Source organism: Aythya marila (genome assembly GCF_965140915.1).
Source record: "Aythya marila genome assembly, chromosome: 1".
Taxonomy (NCBI): Eukaryota; Metazoa; Chordata; class Aves; order Anseriformes; family Anatidae; genus Aythya; species Aythya marila.
The window spans coordinates 55957171-55971467 of NC_139042.1; the positions used below are offsets into that span (position 1 = coordinate 55957171).

At 38.1% G+C, this 14297-nt stretch overlaps 1 protein-coding gene across 1 annotated transcript in view; it reads left to right on the forward strand.

Moving 5' to 3' along the window:
* PCCA (propionyl-CoA carboxylase subunit alpha) overlaps positions 1 to 14297 on the forward strand; it is a 284602-nt gene that overhangs the window by 142710 nt on the left and 127595 nt on the right. The window contains exon 18 of the mRNA XM_082774792.1: positions 5050 to 5152. Within this exon, the coding sequence (XP_082630918.1) occupies positions 5050 to 5152 (103 nt within the window). The remainder of the gene's footprint in view (positions 1 to 5049; positions 5153 to 14297) is intronic.

Sequence of the window (14297 nt, forward strand, 5' to 3'; positions counted from 1 at the left end):
TATTCCACTTTACTCATAACTCATTAAACCACCTTTGGAATATTTTGTCCAGTTTTACCCCTCTCACATGTATATGAAAAATGTCAATAAACCTGAGTTTAGTAGAGAGCCATGAAGAGACTGATGAGAGGCTGGGAGAATCAGGTTTATTTAGACTAGAAACAAGAAAGCTAAGGGTGAACCTAATGGGAGCCTTCCAGTATCTCTGAGGGGCTTCCTGAGATGGTAGAGCTGGGCTCTTCAGTGAGCTGCACAGCAGTAGAGAGAGAGTCAGTGGTCATAAATTGAAGTGTGGGAGGTTCCACCTGGATATAAGGAAGCAAAAATTCACTTTAGGGATAATTAAGCATTGGGATGACTCGCCCAGAGAAATTGTGGAATCTCCATCCTTGGAGATTTTCAAGACTTGATTGCACAAACCTCTGAGCAACCTGGTCTGAATCTGATGTTGAGAGTGCACAGTCAGGAGACAGATGGACAGTGCTTGGACTTGAGACCTCCCAAGATCCCTTTCAGCCTCAGTGATTCCATAAAAGTACCTTTAGGTGAATTGGGACTTACGGTATCATTTAAATTGTTATTAGTTGGATGAGGGAATGCTGCTTCTCTGGCTGTGTTACTGTTAAAAGAGAGAGGATAGTTGCTGTTACGTCTATGTACGCTCTTCATGCTAGAACTGAATCTTTGTCTCCATTTTACAAAGCGACTGGATTACAAAAATTGTGTCGACAGATAGCATAGTTGACTTTCTTCTCTATGCCAGGTGAAGTCGTGAACTTTTATTGGTTTGTCAGAAGTTTGTACTTCATAATAGTAGAGGTTTCCTTTCTATATGCTCTAGCAATCTGTTCTACGAATGGTCGCCACCCGCTCTGAGACAGACATACTTCTGTATTCTGAATGTTTAGGGATTGCATATGCTGACAATGTTGTCTGTATTTTTCTATGACCACTTTTGGGTGGAACAAAGCTCATCTCAATTTCAAAAGAAATCAAAACCTCTAATAATATACAGCTATGTTTTCTGCCTCAGCCTTCTTGGTATACATGTTATTTGTGACTTCAAAATCCACTGGGGAGAAACAGAAGCCAAAACAGAACCCAAATATGATACCACCACTGCCTACATTGGTGTGGATCTGAATTGTGTGTTGTACTTTCTATCTTAAGCATTTTGCTTTTAATTTTTATCCTTCTCTATCAGAAAAGTCACTTTTCAACTATTAAGTAACAGGCCTGAGTACATAACCAGGGCTTGGTGTTTTTTTTTTTCTTTCTGTAATTGATAGGAGGAAACACATTTCTAGGACAAAATGCAAATGAGACTGTTATGGGAAAAATGACCTTTTATGTAATTTAATTTGAAGTTGGTTATGTAAAGTAATTGCATGAACCTTTTTGACTCAGCTTGGGGGATACTGTGATAATATTGATTTAAGCAATCATAACATCAGGGAAATGAGAGAGAGAAATACTTTTCCCCTGTCTTCTTTCCGATCAGGGTTTTGCTGTTTAGTAGTAATAGATGCATATGATCTAGTTTTCAGTAATAGGAACAGCAGCGCTTCCATTCCTTTAATTGTGGCTTAGTTTTATAGCCATTAATCGTGTTTTATGTTGACATTATATAATTCAGCTCAGTGATACTGAGTGTGCAGAAGTATATCCCAGGTTGAGGAGAGAGATCTGGGAGCTGATTTACATTTTATGGTGGAGATGAAATCTTCATACAATCCAGGAGTCCCGTATGCAGTAAGGAGGGTAGCAAAGGGCAGTGATTGAACTTTCTGTATTGAAAGCTGGGGAGCCTTTGCTCCGTACTCGTTTTGCTTCCAATCAAGGCAGCTCTTGGAAAAAGAAGTACCTTTGTAACTTTTCAGATCGATCTTCTGCATACTGAACATGAAAGGCTGTGTTATTATGTCTTTATTGATGGTGAATATTAACTTATCCTTCAAGACATCCAGTTGAAGTCCTGAGGGCTAGCTTGTAAGCTAAAATAATACTTAAGGTGAAACAAAGGTATCACGATCTGGAACACTGATGTATTCCCAGATATAGTAATGTAATAAATAATTCAAAACTGGTTAAAATCCTACTAAGCATAGCAAGAGCAAAAGGCAAGGGGAACGGGGCTGGTGTTCAGACAGTAGTAATGTAGTACTGACACCAGAATTTCTTGTATAATAATGGTAAATTGCCATCTGTAGGAAGCAGCCTTTAATCAAACTTCTGAGGTATGTCTCCAAAGTTATGCTTAGGACATTCTATGGTAAGATTGTATCTTCACCACCAAAGAGCCGAAGACCAAAACCTAATTTTGTTAAGTTTGAATCATCTCCCAGACTGGGGAAAATCAATACAGCTTGCCCATGTCGGACACCACAGTGATGGCTGGCTTTCTGCTTGCCAAGTATGTGCCACAACTAATGCAGATTGCAACAAACAGAAAGTGGATAAACATTTTTTTCACATCAGTGATAATGAAGAGGTGAATGTAGTTCTTGATCGGTTGTTAACCTGTTTCAAATCATTGACATTTGTTCACTGTTTGGAGTTTGATTTTTGTTGAAGATACAAGGAGAAAATAGTTTTAACAGCACAAGTGCAAAAGCTGTTATTGATTTCATCCAAGATGAAGTCATGCAATGAAACCTGCACATTGGGATTTCTCTAATTTTACCTTGTTCTTGTGTCTGAGTTGACGCTACCAGTATTTGTTGGAGCAGACAAGAGCATATGGTTTTGGTCACACAGGCTTTGCATGGGCATGATGACTGAAAAGCAAAGGTTTTAGGAGAGATTTTCTGATATATCTTTACCTGAGGTGTCTGAACTCTTCTTGGGATAATATATATGTATATGTATATTAAGAAAATATATATAAATACCAATTCTAGAAATACAGCCTTCTGGAAAAATGATCTCAGCTTCTTCTCTGTGTGCAGACTGTTGGGAAAACTGGAAAACTGGCACACCTCAGAGCCAGATAGTGGATGCTTATTGCATTGTGTAGTTGTATAGGGCTTATATGTATGTATTTATATACATATATAAATCATATAGAAGTTTAGTGTTTTTTGAATTTCACTCTGCAATTAATTTTTCTAGTAACTGGCATAGGAAAGATCAAGTTTGTTTCTCAAGCCAGTTCCTCAGCCTTTCAGGATTTTTCTTTCTGCATGTGTGTGTTAGTCAAGACAGTTTCCATTTCAAGGCAGATAGAAAATAATAAACACTGAGCAAAGGGAATTGCATTAATCTTTAGCCAGAATATGTTAATATGGGCTAAATTAAAAATAAATAGATGCAGATTTGCTGACTCTTATTATTTCTAAATATACATTTCTTTGGCCTGTGACAGCTCCTTTGTACTGCTAACTGGAACTGTAATGAGGGTGTTCCCATCATCTTAGCTTGATTGCATTGCCGAGGTGAACTCTAAGCAGCATCTTTACCTATCCATAATTAATGTGACCGGTCAAATGATGATGAGTCCTGTGCAGAAAACATCCTGTTTTGAAACTGTTCTTGCACTTGTTGCTGTAAAGTCTGTTCTCATCGTTTTCAGAGGTCTCCATTCTGTATTTTATTGACGATTGTGCTAGCCTTAGCTGCTGATAGATATTGTCACTCCCTAATAACTCGTATTCCCTGGTGCTGGTTAACATTACCTGCAGTGGAGCTGAGGTGATGGGAGTATAGAGATGGAGAGGGGAATTGTCTCTGATGTGTGACTGGAAGCAAACGTGCTTCACTGGGCAGAACTGCTTAGGCAGGTAGAGCCTTCTGAACCCCATCCCCACCTCTTTCCCCAGTCTTTAATGTAAAGTCTGTACTTGACATAGATGGTGGCATTTGCTGTGATATCTGTACATGAAGGTCTACTGAGGCAGACAGCAGCTGCATGAAGCACTTTGAGAGCTCTGTTGTAACTAAGTTCAGCTACGTCTTTCAGTCTTACTGTCATCTTTTTGTATTTTCTTTTTAACTTGAATTATTGCATTATCCTCTTCTCTGGCTTTTGAAACACCCGTGGCTTTCATCTGTGCAAAATTTCTCTCCTGAGAATAGTTTGCTGCTTTTTCTCCATGACAATTCATCTCTGCGCTTCTTGTCCTCTTCTGTGCCAACTTTAACTTCCCGTCACCCCAGTATGGGCTGGCTACTTTACTTGCCCTTTGACTTCCTCTCACATCAGTTTGACTGCCTTTCTTCTCTGGTGACGTCAGTCTTGTCCACCTATTTGCCAGCTTCTCAGACCAAATCTGTGTTGCACAGTCTCTGACCTAAACATGGGAAGGACAAAGTTCTGGCACTGTGCTCTCTCTTTTAATCTGGATGACCACATTTCGACTTGACTTTCACTGTCTGCAACAAGACCAGGATAGGAAAAACTAACAAACTAACAAAAAAACCACAACCTTCCAGTCACTTTGGTTCACACCTTTTTGTCCAAACCTTCATTAGCTCGCCTGCCTTTAAATTGCAGGCTACTTTGAGCTGTTTTCTGTTTATGAAGTGCCAAGTATGCCATTAATAACAAAATAATGATGACACAAATGACACTGAAGGACAATTAGCTTCATCGACATTTATTTCTGGAGTTGTCATTCTCCCTTTTGCTCGGAAAAATCTGTAGCCTTGGTAAGGTAAGGTACTGGGAAAGAATGCTGTGTATTTTGAATAAGTTCTAATGTACAGATGGATTCCTTACCAGCATGAGGCACAATATGTCAACCAGTGACATTTCAGTAACGAAAACAAGATGCTGCAGCGTCGTTCAATTTTTTTTCTTTCAGTTGTCAAATTGTTTTCAACAGATATACCCGTGTTAGCAGTAGGGCTGATCTGTATGAAAACAAGCAATTTCAACTTTGAAACTCAGAGCGTCTGCTATGCTGAGCCTCATCTTAATTTAGGGGAAAAATGTAGGTTTAATCTGTAAGGACTGAATAGTGTCTTCTCTGGTAGTTACTTTTTGTGTCTGTGTCTATGTTGGTCTGTGGTATCTAATGTTTTTTTTTATAACTGATTTTTGAAAACTAGGGCACAAGTTGACAGATCTTGAAAGAAGGGAACTTCTGGCAACAGCAGCTTCTTTGTATGTGGCTGAACAACTGAGATCACAGCGATTTCTAGGGACTCCAAGGTAAGTTTGTTTCTAGGAACTCAGATGTGCTGATGCATTTTGTTAATGGCATCTTCTTATGCATGAGAGAGACACTGGTGAGAAACTGCATGGTTTCTTAATATAGTCTGTTTTTTCTAAATTCAAATGAGCTGGTGCTTACATTTCCCTACTCGCACAAGTCACACACAATTATTTTTATTCTACGTATTAGCAAGCTAATAGGCACAAAAATGTGTTACAAGCCAGTACAGTAATTAATGCACATCAGGAGTTTCATTAATGCAAAATGTTGCTACATTAGTAACTAACCACAAATTGAGCATCACAAATTTCCCATGTGTCCATTTGAAGCGATCTAAGCACTTTGGGATAATATGAATATTCAGCTACAGAGCTTTAAAATATTGTGGATTCATGAGTAATTTGCTACCTTGATGAAGAAGCTTAATAGTTTAGGGTCTAATTCTGAAAACACTTTCTGAATAGTAAATGCTGGAGTAGTCAGCACCTTGCTGTTGTTCCCCTGTTTCTTCGTTCTTTTGGTTCTTCATTCATTTGGGTAGCAGCAGCTAGTAACTTACATAGCACTGTTATTTGGCAAGCCATTGCAGCAGTGTCTGTCAAAATAGTAATTCAGTTCTTCGGCTTTTTGGAACAGTATGCTTTTCTTCTAGGATGTTTCTAGCTTTCATCGTCCTCTTGCCCATCATTGTAAGCTGAAGCCTTTGTCAATGCCTTGAGACCTTCTATTACAACAATGTAATTTATTAATCTCATTTGGGTAGCTGGTATTTCCAACAGTTGCATATAGCAAATGTGAACTTCAGAATGCTTCTTGGTTTCTTACGTTAAATTCTTTAATGTGGTTGCATGTGTATGTCTGTGAGAGATACAGACAGAGTTAGAATGCAGGACAGACATTCACATTCCATGCCAGTGGTTTGACAGTGTATTCTATTACTGATTTTACAGTGGTCAGGAATAAATGAAATGTGGTTTCAAGAAGTCTTTATTTTTATTTGTACCCACAAAGATAAATAGTACCATATGGTGTTAAAAAAAAAAAAAAAAAAAAAAGACACTTAGAGCAAGCATAACAGCTTCGTAATACATAGCATATGTAGGGCTAGGTCATTGCTTGCCTTATGCACCTATAGGGGAAAGTTAAGCGCCTTCTTACTTCATTCCACAAGTTGTATCCTCAATAGCAAATGGCATAAGGAGAACAACAGATAGTCTAAGGCCACTGTTCCTCAGCTAAAAAATGAATGAGGGAAAATGAGGAGGAGCTTTGACTTAGTTTTTACTGGTCAGCATATGAAGTTAAGTAGTCTATTAGTGCTGTAGAGGAGTAAAGGATCCATTCCTACTTAATTTTAAGTATAGGAATTGTTGACTTAAACAGTGATTCTCAAGTTGCTGTTATATTCCTTGCTCTGATTTGGGATTTCTTTTTTGATGGTAAAATCTTCTTACTTGATAATGAGAAAAGGAGTCCAATTTTTGAAGAATCTCTTAATGTTTTATTTCTAATGCAAAAGTTTTCTTTTATTACTAGGTGTCTAGGTATCTTAATAGAAAAAACATATTCAACTACTTAAACCATACTGTCAAATACGTAAAAAATACTTCATTGAGCAATCAGGCACAGCCCTTCTCATTTTGCAACATACAGGGGAAGCAAATACTCTACTGCTTTGAAGACAAAGTAGCTTCCTACTGAAGTCCTTGTAACCTAATTCCCTCACATGGATTCCTCTAGCATGAGCAGAGAAGGCAGCAGAGTTTGACCACATGAAGTTTTTCCTTGATAAAACTAGATTAAGATCTGCTTTTTCAGGTTTCAAGTGGTGGACAGCTAACAAATCTTTTCAGTACAGGGGATATCTCTTTCTCTTGCTATGACAGGTACCTAAATTCAGCTGAGTTTCCTCAGGATGGTCTTTTCTGTCTGTTGTGTTATATGCAGATCTGGAAGGAAGCCTTCAGAAGCTGAACCTTAGAATTTTCTTAAAGTCGGGGCTGAATGTGGTTCTTAGTGGATAGGTCATTGTTTCAATCCACATCCACTGTTAGGTCTACTTGTTCTAATGACAGTAAAGCTGCCTGTCTGAGGCCAACTAAGGACAAAGTAATGCGAAAAGACTTACTGGTAAGTGACATCTGAAGAAAATCAAAACCGATAACGAGCCCCTTTCCTTCAGAGACAAGTCAAGGAAACAAAAGGAGAGCGAGGTCAAAGGATTGTGCAGTTTCCTGGACAGTACTCTCCACTCCTCAGAGCAGCTAGTGGACTCCCTCTAGAGGGGACTGAATACTGTGGATCATATAAGTAACTGCAGCACCATCAAGGATCCCTCATGGCATGTCCCTAACGTAGCCAAGCTGCGTCTGACTTGTTTTTGAAGGTGTTCCATGTCGTGGGCATTTTTTAGGAGCAGGATTGTGGCCATAAAAAGCACATCGTTACTGGTATGCCTGCAATCTGTTTGAAAATTTTTAATAAATAAAAAGTATATAGTAAGAACCTGTCCTACTGGCAACAAATCAAAAAAGCCAGTTGTAATCTTGGATGCAGTTCACTGTGGGAGAATTGGATGTTTGGAGTCTGTGTGAATTTTAAATCCGTGTTGGAGAATGTAAGTGAATTTAGACTATGTATTCCAAAATTGATCCATAACATTCTCCTGACAGTTTGGAAAAGTACACAAACATGTTGATGACCATCTTCAAAGTTTCATTGCCCTGGCATTTTTTTCTTTTGCATACACTGAAAGCAACGATGAGGAATTTTTGTGCGACAAATTACACTGAACATTACTATTTTGAAATCATGCATTATTTCTTCTGAACTTGGCACAGCTACTGGATAGACAGTTTTCTGCTGAATTTGAGTTATATGATTATCTTTTGGTTTTCGTTTGTGGCTTTTTTTTTTCCCCTTTTGGGAGCCATATGTGTAGTATGCATTCTTCTACAACTGCAGGGGTATTTAGAGTTCCCTTTTTTCCCCATGATTTATTCAGCCCAAGCTCAGGATTGTTATTCTAGTCAGATGGATAGACAGAACCACACTTGGCAGTCTTCACAGAAACTCCACCTTTTGCTAGCAGGGCTACTGAGACTGTACTCAGATGAAATGGAGCGGAGCCAGATTATGGATTCACTGTCCCAGCCTGCTCCTCTGCTTGGCAAGGAATTGGACAATTCCTTGGGTGTCTTGAATCATCAAGTGTAAGGCTCTTACTAGAGTGCACTCGGATTGGTGAGCTTTTGCCTCATTAAGATCAAACACCCAACTTTGTTCCGCTGGTTTCAATTAGGTGTGACCTCTGTAATGGGATTCTTTGTTGGGGTAGTTCGCGTGGCATTGAGGTTAATGCAGGCCTTGAGCCAGCACCAGTTTGCCTTTCCTGTGTCAGAGTGAATGGCATTATAATTCGGGTGGAGCACCCACAGGTGAGTTTCCACTGTCTGCATTACTCTGTGCCCCTGCCCTCACCAATGGTCTTGTAGGATTAATTTGCCAACCCTTAGCTAGAACGGCTGTTGGGGACCTGTGAGTGCTCACAGTTACAGAAATTCAGACACTTTTGTTATGCAATATGATATTTAGGGCATTTTCTGTGTTTTTGGTGTTTTTTTTTTTTTTGAATCTAACTACTTGTTATTTGACCATTTTTCCTGGGAAATGGATTGTTGAGCATTTGGTTTTGTTTTGTGTTTGGAAGATAATTAGCTAATGAAAATGCTTGGTGTTTTGTGAGCCAGATACTACTAATGTGAATATTTCGCTGTGGTATCCAGATAATAGAGGCACATGTTTCCTCCAGGAAACAGCTATGAATGATTGATGATTATTTCATTGTTCAGCTTTCAGTTACTTTGCCGAGGACTTTTCCTACTTGTTCCATAGTCGAGTTTATTGTGAAGCTGGTGCCACCCACAGCTGCTGAACAGATTTACAGCATCTAGTAAAATCCCAAGGTCTTCTAGACAGAACTTGATCTTGTTTCAAGTGGAAACATATTTTGGCTGAAGTGGATCCAGCTTATTTTGTGTCTGTTTGATGTAGTTAGCCTTTGAGACCAAAAATGATGTTGTACAGTTGAATCTTCACATTTTGGCTTCAGACTTGTTTTCATTAGTGGGTTGGGAGGGGAATAGGAGAGTGACTCTCCAGGTGTGGCTACATCATGCTATCTCATGGGTCTACTAATGTGATGTTTATACTTCTAAACCCAATTGCCTGCAGCACTTCCTTTGTGTTGCTTGTGTTGGCAGCTAAGTGTATTTTCCTAATTTTTCTATGGGTTTTACCCTTTCATCATTTATGACTTGGAAAAAAACAGTGAGGCTGCATGCCCACATTACCTGATACTACATGCAAAAAGACGGTAACGCATTGGGAAATGTTTTACATTGCTAGAAAATAACTAAAGGGGTTTTCTTGCTTGCCTGTTTAGCACAGAAGACTGAGACTGGAGAGCCTTGAGTTAAACTGTTCTTGTGGGGCCTTAGAGAAGTCAGCTGGACTGAGCCTCAGTTTACCAAAAGACAAAATGGCCTTACTGCCTTGCTGCATTATTAGGGTCTTGTAAATATTTATTTATCAGCTTCTATAAAGTATGTTGAGACCTTCTATAAAGTATGTTGAAAGAATACTTTCATAGGAATGGTAAATATATTTGTTTAGTGAGAAACTATAGTTAAAATACAAGTGAAATTTTGTTTTAATCCAGAACTGCTGGTTTGTCTTCTCATTGGCTGTTTACCAATTCTGATTGGTGAACAGCAAGAACAGAAACAGTTATGTTTAGTGTTTTATTTCATGAGCTTTTGTAGGTTTGTGTCTAGGTTGACTTGATACAGATATATTGATGTAAATCCTCAGCTGTGCATAGTGATGATGGTTCAGATGCCTCCTTTTACGTGCTGTTTTATGGTTTAGGGCAGCTAGTGAGCTGTTTGGAGGGCAATGGAGCCCAGGACCCCTCTCATGCTTGCTTTCACATAGACTACACCTATTATCCTGCTGGAGGCTGGGATGCAGCCAGCTCTTTGCCAGCCTAGGGTTTCCCCATATGGAAGAATGGTCAGCTGCTCGATAGGAGAGCTTTCTGGCTCTCCAGCACTGCTGGAGCAGCACAAAATAAGGTTGTGTTACATTGATGATGTCAGGAAAATTTACTAGAGTCATCCAAACCGGCCACTTGGAAGGAGAGTGAGCTGCAGCACAGGCACCGCTGAATTGTATCAGTTACACTACGTGATTTCCACCTCCCCCCCAGAACCGCAGTAATAACATGAACAGTTATTGCAAGTACAGCTAAATATTTATACTTTGCCTTACCCTACAAATACCCTCTTGTGTGATATAAAGCTAAAATGCTTTGTTTTCATTTGGTAAGGATGACTAAGTCCAACCCAATTGTGGCTTTCCTTCATTCCCTTACTTTGGAGTTACGCAGTCATCCTTAGCTCATGAAAATAACACTGTCTTACCCTTACTCTTCTGGTCCCCTGCTTAACAAGCCAGGCATTCTTTTCATGATTTACTGCTATGCCTTTGAAAACCCTCAATATACTTGTGTAACCACTACAGCTTCAGACCATTATTCCACTGTGTATTTTTTTGCTCCCTATGTACTAGCAAGGTACTAAGAATCCGTTCTCTGTTTGTGAGAGATCCTTGTTCGTAATGGGATCTTCAGGTTGTTACATCCCTACCTTTTCCCTTCAGATGTTGCTTAATGTTATTCTTTTGGCCTCTCTTTAATAATGTTTTTTTATTATTATTATTTTTTGTAATCTTGCTGCCCTATATAGTATTCTGTCCGTCTTTAAAATGTGGTATTATTTACCCTTCTACATTGATCATTTGCATATTACAGAAAGAGGATTACATGTGCTAGAGACAAACAATTAGATGCAAATATACGAAGCAGGTGTTTTTAGCCAGCGGAAACAAACTTTTATATAAAATGTAAAAGTTGGAATAGAGTGAAATTCAGCATAAATGGAGTATTTATGACCACTACAGAAGGTATCTTTATTTTTTTTCTTTGGATTAAATTAATGACATCAGAATTGATAGTGTAAGTAATATCAGGTATTTATATAGCAGTTTGGAAGCAGAGCTATTGTTCTGTGTGAATATATATTCCAGAAACAGAATGGTCTATTTTGGGAGCTTTTCCTAGCCTATTATCCATGTTTCATTTACGGGGAAAAAAGGTGTTCTGGGCATTCATGCGTGCTCAATCTTTAGAGTTGATAATCATTATTTCATAATTATGAAGATATATAATATCTTCATAATACTTCATAGTAATCATTATGAAGTTTGGACCTCACTGAACATCTTCTGGAAGGATGTTCAGGCAGCAGGTAGCACACATCTTGCTCGGGTGATTGCTGGTGGGAAGGTCGATCACCAAAGTAAATGGACCTGGCTAAGTCCCCGTGTTTATTGTGAGTTACTTTCACCATGTCTGCAGGGAAAACAGCAGCTACTACTGGAGTATCATAGCTTCTGTGGCTACCACTCAGTTAATGTTGAAACTTGAACGTACACGACGTGGCCCTTTCCTCATCCATGGTTTGGTTATGACTTCTTTCCAAGATCCTCTCTTTACCACAAGATCTCTTGGTCTTACCTTTAGTCTGATCCCCTTTTTTAAGCCTAACAATTCTTTCCTTTCACGCAGACTTACACCTCCTAAACTCATTCCTTAATATTTGTGTAAAAAATGCATACACGAAGCTGTAGAACTAACAAGTTGCGTGCTAATCACCACGTGCTCCCCAGTCATTTTACAGCTATTTTGAGCATAGTTTTTTCTCTCCATCTGTATGTTTTATATGGAGTTTCTAAGGGCAGAAATGAAATTGTGTGGAGTTTGTTGTTGTTGTTGTTTTTTTTTGTTTTTTTTTTAAATGTAAGGGCAAAGGTTTTCTTCACTTTAGGGGACTCCTAAGCTCAGTGAAAAATGTATGTGTAACTGTGTTCTCATATGAGAAGTGCTATTTGTGTTTCTTTCCTAGGATTAACAACATAAAAAAGATAAGCACAAACATCAGGACCTTACCTTGTTAAGTTCCTTGGAGCATTGGCTGTGTCCTGCTGTTTGTTTGTGTAGTGTATAGCATATTCTGGATTCTGTTGCAGTAGAAATTTTACCAAGAAAATAATATGGGAAGAAACTCTCTCTCATTCAATATTGTCTGCATACTTTTACATGTATGTGTCTTGATTTGTCCATTCTTTAGCACACTTGCTTCATTCATGATTCACAAAGGCTGTAGTTAAATATGAGATATTGATTGAAGGGATAGATAATTCATTTATACCTTTGTTATTGAGTATTACAATTTTCAACCATTTCTTTTTCCTTTGATTTAACTGCTAAAGTGGGATGGGACACAGAATGGCCTCATTATTGTAGGAGTATTTCTCTGTTCCCTGCAATGATTCCAAAAGCTCTTGCACACTTCATCAGTATTATTGTAATTCTTTGGCTGCAGGATATTTGGCAGCTGTTGCACCCCACTGGCAAATCCTATTCAGACTTCACTTCCATTCACCATTGCCATTGGAGAATTGATTTCTCTCTCCTCTGCTCTAACCTTTCCCAATTCATTTTGGATTGTTCAATGTGAAACATTTTAATTTCATATCATACAGCCATTCAGCTCACAATCCTTTTTTAACCTGTCACCAGGGTAACAGCATAGCATGCTTTCTTTAGGCAATCAAGTTTTTATTTCACATGCTTAATGTTGCATTAAATGTTTGCATTTTGTTTAACCCTCTTAAATACTTTGAACTGTGGATATATTTTGCAGGGTAATGAAGTCTCTGATTTCAGTGTCAAGTCTTCATAGAAATTGCCTTATTTAAAATAAAAAAATAAAAGAGCGGAAGATGAATACAGTAATGAGAAGATTATTAGTCAAATCCCACATGGATGAACGAGACAAGCATCTGTAGGAAGGCAAAAATATTTTTCTTCTGGAAAACCTTCCAGAAGCTTATAGTATGATCTTTAGACCTGAGCTTTAGGATTACTCTTACCTGTAAGTGCTTGTAGTCAAATTAATGCAAATATGGGATTAACTATGCAGTAACATGACTTTAAGAAGTGAAATGTCTGGCCTATACCTGTCAGTCTGCCTGAAACTGTTTGCCAGATATGTGTATAGAACTGCAATAGCAAGTGAACCGCTATTACTAACTGAATAGCAAGTGATTTATTGCATAAAAAATAGAATTTAATGGGATGATGCAATTGATAAAAGAAATACAGAATGCATGTTTATGACATTAACAACGAGCTATATCCATTTTATTGGAAATGAGAATAATAATGGATTTGGAGTACTTCACTGTAGATGGTTACAAAAATAACACTAAACAGACGTTTTCATATGTGGAAAAGCATTGATGTCATCTCTGACCTTACAGAGCAAGTCCTGCTTGCCTTGGTATAAGAACAGGACAAACTAGGTTTGCCTCCACCTGTTTGGCTGGAATTTTAAACAATTTTTTCATAGATGTTCTTAAAATGCCCAGGATTTTACATCCTATGTCTTTAATTATAATATAATCAGAGGTATAGTGTTAAAGGCTTTTCATCTGTCACATTCTATTCTCAATCATGTAGGTATAAAAGATGTGAAAAATATGTATTTAATTTTAACAAGTGAAATGTAAGAACTCAGAGTGTTGTAAATAAGGTCAAACTCTACTCATTTATAATGAAATAAGCCCACTATAATGAAAACACTAATAATAAGCATTTTAACACTGAAATGCTAATTTTACAGAGCTTCTTGTTTGCAAAATAAATCATACGTATCTGGCTCTTTTTAAGCAAAATATCATTACTGTATTAGCTGGATTGTTTGAGTTTTCATTTGATATAGCTCTCTTTTGAAGAGGCAGCTGCTTATTAGAGATCAGACCCATAAAGTTGACTTTGTTAGAATTTTTCTTTCAACAGCGTACAGCTAACTATATAATGCAGTTCCTTCTATTAATTTCCAAGCTTTCTGTCCAGTTTCCTTTTTTTCCCAAGTTGTGCTATAAGCTACCAAATATTATTACCTGCCAAAAGTGGTTTGGCAGTGTTTTGTTACTGAATTTTGCCAAAAGGAGCCA